This window comes from Scylla paramamosain, chromosome 12 (assembly GCF_035594125.1).
Source record: "Scylla paramamosain isolate STU-SP2022 chromosome 12, ASM3559412v1, whole genome shotgun sequence".
NCBI classification, from domain to species: domain Eukaryota; kingdom Metazoa; phylum Arthropoda; class Malacostraca; order Decapoda; family Portunidae; genus Scylla; species Scylla paramamosain.
In genome coordinates, this window is record NC_087162.1 from 1455001 (window position 1) to 1462084 (window position 7084).

At 46.3% G+C, this 7084-nt stretch overlaps 1 protein-coding gene across 1 annotated transcript in view; it reads left to right on the forward strand.

Annotated features, from left to right (window-relative positions):
- Positions 1-4848, forward strand: part of LOC135105502 (ubiquitin carboxyl-terminal hydrolase 48-like) — a 36426-nt gene extending 31578 nt beyond the window's left edge. The window contains exons 16-17 of the mRNA XM_064013637.1: positions 2740-2923; positions 4711-4848. Of these exons, the coding sequence (XP_063869707.1) occupies positions 2740-2915 (176 nt within the window). The 3' untranslated portion in view covers positions 2916-2923; positions 4711-4848. The remainder of the gene's footprint in view (positions 1-2739; positions 2924-4710) is intronic.
- Positions 4849-7084: the final 2236 nt, after the last annotated feature.

The following is a 7084-nucleotide window of genomic DNA, read 5'->3' on the forward strand; positions in this document are numbered from 1 at the left end:
GTCTTTCTATATATTGACAAAACTGCGCTAGAATGTGCTTAAGTAGAAGGAGCTTTACGTCACTCGGGTTGGAGAAAAAGGGAGAAATTGCTTGTGTTGTATTGCTTGTGTTGTATTACTGTAGCTCGACGCGTTCCTCTTGGGGAAAAAAAAAAACGTATATGAATGAGGCACGCCCCTCCCTCCTTCCTCCTCCTCTCAAGGCTCCATTATTTGAATCCAATTTTATTGAGACAGTACGAGCACAGATGAAAAGTTTTGAGAACATGCTCTTTAATATCCTGTTATGATGGATTTCGCTGTCATTACTGCTACTGCTACTGTTTACTATTATTTTTCTCATCCATCCTCCTCTTCCTCCTGCTGGTGCTACTGGTGGTGGTGCTACTACTACTACTACTACTACTACTACTACTACTACTACTACTACTACTACTACTACTACTACTACTACTACTACTAACTACTACTAGTGGTGGTGGTGTTGGTGCTGCTGATGTTGCTGTTGTTGTTGCTTACCCTGTCCCTGCCAGCGCCAAGAGAGATGGGCGGGGCAGAAGCAGGAGGAAGAGAGGAGCAGAGTGCTTTCTTGGGACGAAGTGAAGCCGTAGCACATTATTTCTCATGGCTATGACTGCTTATATTTATAGTGAATAATTCCACTTTTATGACTAGACACGACTTTTCGATCCCTGTCTTCCGAGAACGCATTTGACTGCGCTGACTCTTCCTGAAAGGTGAGGACTTTTAGACAGCACACTTGTGAAATGTATCACCGGACACAAGGGACGCGTCACTCTGCGCTGGTCGGGAGGACGATAAGTATATGCAAAAGTGATGGTTGGAAGCGACAAACTGCGGTCCGGTGATAGCATTTCAACATTCGGATTCACTCAGACGTTTAAATTTACCGTGTCATAACGACGCTGTGTACAAGGGAGTTATGGGGGTGCAAGGGTTCTTCTGCATATCGGGATCAGCTGTGAATCTTTTATCTGCTGAGTGTCAGGTTCGGGGGTTAGTGGTATTGGGGAGGGAAGAGGAGGAGGAAGAGGACGAGACAGTATCTGCTTTTTACTCTTTGGGAAAGCTTAATTAAGTGTAGCAAAGGAGTAGAAAGAGTAAGAAAACTGAAAGAAAGGCATAGTTTGATCAATAACATGTAATCCATTCTTCTGTTGTGTAGGCGAACGAACAGTAAGGAGGACTTGTGAGGACGGCTGTGAAGGTTGCGAAGTAGAAATCGAAGAGTGTATGTTAGGAAAGGTGAAATCCAATGGCAATATTACGCGTTTGTTCTGAAATTGCCTTGACATTTTCAACACGACAAAAAAACAATCATAAATTACATATGTGAACCTCCTATATGGCTTGAGAGAGAGAGAGAGAGAGAGAGAGAGAGAGAGAGAGAGAGAGAGAGAGAGAGAGAGAGAGAGAGAGAGAGAGAGAGACCCAAAGGTTTTCTCAAGGGCAGCTTAAAGAAAAGGTCGTTATGTCTTATTTTATCGTCATAAGTCTTTTGTTGTGATGATCAAGAGCTGTTTTTTTGTCCCCTCTCACTTGCACTCCCTGCCATATATAAATATCTTCCCCCTCCCCTCCCAACCTTCCCCGTTAAAAAAAAAGAAAGAGAGAAAGAGAAAGAGAGAGAGAGATGGAAAAAAAAAAAAGGTAATACAAATGAAGGGGTTTTTCTTTATCATACTTGGTTCGGCTTTTTTGTTTGGGGTCACTTTTGGCTTCCACAACAATAGTGCTCGGGTGTTTGCGAGATTGAAGGGGTGTTCTGTTTTATGTAGCAGTCACTCTTTGGTTCGTTATGGACTTGTGCGGCTTTTTATTTCAATAGCACGTTTATATTTTCGTGATTGCCTTTCTCCTTTTCCTCTCTATCTCGCGTTTTATTTATCTCATGCATTCCATCTTTCTTCATTTCCCTTTTTCCTTACGTTTCTTTCATACATCCTTTCTTACCTTTAGCAGAGAGAGAGAGAGAGAGAGAGAGAGAGAGAGAGAGAGAGAGAGAGAGAGAGAGAGAGAGAGAGAGAGAGAGAGAGAGAGAGAGAGAGAGAGAGAGATCGTTGGCTGTCTTAATGAGCGCGTGCGATTATAGACACTTAAGTACGATATGCGTGTTTGGTTGATGTGTGCGTGTTAGTACTTTTTTACATTTGCGTGCGTGCTTGGGGTGAGAACAGGGTTAAGTGGCGGTACAGCTAATAGTATTACAAGTTACTGGTATCACTCGTTCCTGAGTAGAAAGGGAAGGTGTATAATCTTGGTTATGTATGGGTTTGCATGCGTCGCTACCATCACGAAGTTCATGATGGGTTTTTTTATTCACTCCCCTGCTTTTTATCTTTTTCTTGGTTATTCTTGCAGTAAGTAATATATGTAAGCGTATATATTCTCCTATATCATTCATGCAAGTGTTCTAAAGGCTACTTCTATTCCCTCTCTTTTCTTCACCCGTCTTTGATGAGAGAGAGAGAGAGAGAGAGAGAGAGAGAGAGAGAGAGAGAGAGAGAGAGAGAGAGAGAGAGAGAGAGAGAGTTGGACTTCATTGGGGTTTAAAAAAGTTTATATTACCTACTTTTAATTATGACTGTTAGATTGAAAATATTTTAACTTACTTCTATGGTATAACTTTTGTATAGCTCCTTATGACCCCATTTCTGTGACACAAGTGATGAGTCATTTCCCACCTGTTGTCTAGCTGTAATGTGTTCACGCTTGCAGTGGTGTGTGAGAGTGGGTGTGTGGAGCTGCGCCTGGCCAAGGACTACGAGGAGCAGTTTTCCTACGAGCACGAGATCATCCACGTGCGGCAGGTGAACTCCGTCACCGACCATTCCCCGCAGACTGAGCGGCAGGACGCGGGGCCCCTCGCAATGTCGGAGCCTCCACTGCACTAAACAACGAGGCAAGTCACGCCCCTTGACTCCTGACAGCCTTTTCAGACTTGGCGCCGTCACTGCTAAAAACCCTCGGATCCTTCTCGGCGCCATAACTGGTGCCATACGTGACCTTGTTTACTGAATGGACTTTTAGCACACTGCCCACTGCACACAAACCTGACATTCCCATGTAACTTTTCAACACACTACAGACTTGATCTTGCCCCGACCTGATTAGGGACATCTTCATTAATGGTCCCTTCTTTTCCTCTTCCTCCTGCAGTCCTCCTATGAACAGCGCCGACTACTTCTGACTCCTTTCTAAGAGTTAAAATGCACGTAGGTATTACTGTAATGCTTTTATCCCTGTGTGGGGACGAGACGCTGTAGCTTCTTTCGCCTCCTGGAGCCACGGCCGCCACTGGCAGCAGTAGTAGCCGCCAGCAGGCCAGTCGGACAGCTTCAACAATTGGAACGAACGAATGACTTCCCCGAGAATTAATCTTGAAGGTGTTGGCGTGGAGGGGAAAAAGACGTCGGTAAAAAGTGTGGGGAACTCCTCACAATGGACTGAACCGTGGCACCTTGCTCGTATATCTTTGATAACTGGCTGACTTACTGCCCCGCGCCCTACCTGACCCACACGCTAATTACCCTACTCAAGCACTCCCACAGGTGATCTGGGACACCCTGATTGATATTTACTGAACGATTACTTCATTCATACAATGGCTGACTGTAAGCCACCTCCTCCACTGAGGGAATACGCTGCTTTGTCCCTGGATTTACGCCAAGGGATATTTTACGTGTGGTATTTGTTCACCGTGTTATACGAGGACTATACGGAAGAAAGTTAAGTGCTCACTTGCTCTTCGTCAGGCCGAGGGGCGTACGTGGGGCGGCGCCCAGACGAGGCTGAGAGTCATAACGCGTCCCCTCCAACAGCTGCTGTGACAACGCTGATAGTAAAATTGATGATCTAATGATATGTCAACTCTGGAGCAGCTTATTTATTCCCTTATTTATTGGTGTGAGCAGAGCTGTGCTGAACTGATGCTTTGTTTCTTGCTCTTGTTTCGTATCGAGAGTATAAGCTTAAAGTCATGCCTCCAGCACGCTGACAGTGTATGTTTCCATTTGGATTTATCAGTCACTGTATGCTATTATTATTATCTCTGCAAGATTAATGGGATTCACCTTGTTTTCTTTGTCGAGCTGTGATATCATACACTTTTTTACTGGCTTTGAAGGGTAGGAAGTGCGCGCGGGGATTGTGTGTGTGTGTGTGTGTGTGTGTGTGTGTGTGTGTGTGTTTCTATGTCTGTGTTTCTATTTGCGTGTGCGTGCCATGGGAGCGGGTGCGGTGACCGGGATGAGGGCAGGGGCGGGTGGTTTCATCACTGGCTGGCGGGAACTGTGTAATTATGTGATGGGTCACGCCGGAAACTGATCTGACACCCAGAAGCGCGCACTGATTACCCCGTCACCCAGCTGGGCGTCTCCCGTGGCCTCCTCCAGCCAGCAGGACGTCATCTATGGCCTCTGTCACCCAGCCTGTTGTCTTCATGCCCTCTAGTTTGTCATCCAGCCACGAGACACCCATGCCTTTAGTTTCCCAATCGAGCGGCTCCCACACCACTGTCACCCAGTCGCCCATGGCCTCTCACACTGCCTGGTGCTGCATTGAAGTTTTTTGTCACTCATTAAAGCATCGCATGGCATCTTCATTATCTAATCATACGTCGTTTGGAGGATTATTTGATGTTGACTGTGACTCCCCTGTGGTAACCAGCCAGTGTTCTTATCCTGACAGAGCTTGGGGCCTCGTAAAAAGCCTCGCCTGGCGTCAGCTTCGGGGGGATCGGGTGGCATGGCGTCCAGCAGTCAGCGGCTAGTTCGCGCCTCTCGCACCTTCTCCTCCACCGACACCATCCGCGAGGTGCAAAACTTTGTAAGTATTCCCCTCCCAGGGTGCGAGAAACGTCAAATTTATGTGGATACTTAAAAAATGTTTTCCATTTCCGCCTACGTTATCCTCTCTTTTGTGTTGGTGACGTCAGATCGCGGAGAGGACCGGAATCTGGCCAATGCTGCAGACGCTGTGGGTGTGTGGAGAGGAACAGCAGAAGGGCGGGGAGGCGGAAGGCGGCCAGCCCCTGCAGCTCACCGACGATCATCGCGCCATGACCCTCAACGCCCTCAGGATTCGCCCTGGGGACACAATCTACTTCAGGGCTGCGGTAAGTATCCTTCTTCACCTTTGCTGTGTTGCTCTGCCTACTTCCTTCTGATATGTTCGTGCATTACATTTTAGATCCTGAAGTTTGTAGTTAAGTATTTGCCTCTGCATATTTTTACTAGATTCCCTCGCATTTCATTGGGTCGTATGGAACACTGCGCTTGAATATGTAGTAATTAATGTTCGTGCAAATATTGATGTAAAAACTGAGGAGTCTGAGAGATAATGATGAAAGTTGCACGATCTTATTCAATCCACGAGTAATATTTGTTATATTTAAAAAAAGTATAAGTATAAAAACAAATGATTAATGGAAAGTACATGAGAGAGAGAGAGAGAGAGAGAGAGAGAGAGAGAGAGAGAGAGAGAGAGAGAGAGAGAGAGAGAGAGAGAGAGAGAGAGAGAGAGGCAAAAAAAATAAGGTGTGGGAGGCCTAAAAAGGGGCCCGGAGGAAGCCGATTAAAGTGCCCTGCAGAGTGGCGGGGAAAAAACGCGAAAAAAAGAGAAGCTGCGAGGATAAGGATGAGGGGAATAAAAGAAAAAAAAAATAGAAAAAGAAAAAAAAATCGTATGGGAGTTTTCTTTTCGATCTTGGCCGCTGTGGTGGAGATAGTGATGATGATGATGATGGTGGTGATGATTGTGGTGGTGATAATGATGGTGGTGTACTGTTTACTGTATAATTTCCGTTGTACTTGTGGTCGTTTTATTGAATCTATATTTGTTGTGGCGACGTTTACGACTGTTTTGTTTGGCTTCTGATGGCCGAGGGGAGAGCGGGGCCTTGATGTCTATTTTTTGTCCATTCCTGGTCTTTGTTGAGGTGTTATGTGTGTGTGTGTGTGTGTGTGTGTGTGTGTGTGTGTGTGTGTGTGTGTGTGTGTGTGTGTGTGTGTGTGTGTGTGTGTGTGTGGTGTAGAATGTTGCGTCGAGTGAGGTGCTCCCACGAATGTCAGAGTGATGGGCGTGTGGGTGTGTGGGTGCGAGAGACAAGAGGTAGGGGAGAGAGGGGGAGGAGGAGGTGGAAGGAAGGAAGGAAGAAAGGAAAGCTGGTAGACTCCCATTCCTGGTTTTGCATCAAGAGAACCAGTGCAGGACCTCAATGTGTTTCTAGACGAGGAGAGAGAAAGGGTGGGAGGAGGAATATGGGAGGAAAAACGGGAGGAGGGAAGGAAGGGTGAAAGGGAAGGGGGTGTGGAGGGTAAGTTGGTGTCATCAAGAGGGTACAAGAAGCTCTCATTGTAGCGTTGTGTTCAGCATCGCTTCAGTCGCGTCTGTGAGAAAGAATGTGAAAAAGGTGTGTGTGTGTGTGTGTGTGTGTGTGTGTGTGTGTGTGTGTGTGTGTGTGTGTGTGTGTGAGAGATGACGTGGCTGGTTAAAAAAGGAAAGGAAAGAAAAAGGGAGGAAATGTAAAGACAGGAGGCGTTTCGAATTGCGTTAATTAGTGGCCTCGAATATAATCTGAGGAGAAAAAGAGAGAAAAAACTTACCTTGATTTCTTGCGTAGTTGGTTTCAGAACAAGTTCATTGAAAAGATGACGAAGAGTTGGAGGCGGAGAAGGATTGGTACCTTGGAACACTGGAGATTATTATACATTGCCACTTCAGCAGGAGGAAGAGGAAGACGATTGGTACCATGGAAGAAGGAAATTTGTTTTACATTTCCACTACATGACCAAGTATGAAGAAGAGGAGGAGGAGGAGGAGGAGCAGGGGGACGATTGGTACCACGGAACAAGGGAGTTTGTTATACATTGCCTGTACAAGTCTCCGTGTGATTGCCCTCAGCCAGCGACAGCTCAGCGTATTAGGCCGTGACACTCGCCGAACATCCGCGCCACTCCCAAATTGCTGCATGCGAACGGAACACAGGTCACTTCTCTTGATCCCATGGACTCGTCACTCATCACCGCCAAACTGTTCTCCTTCCTTTTCTTCCTCCTCCTCC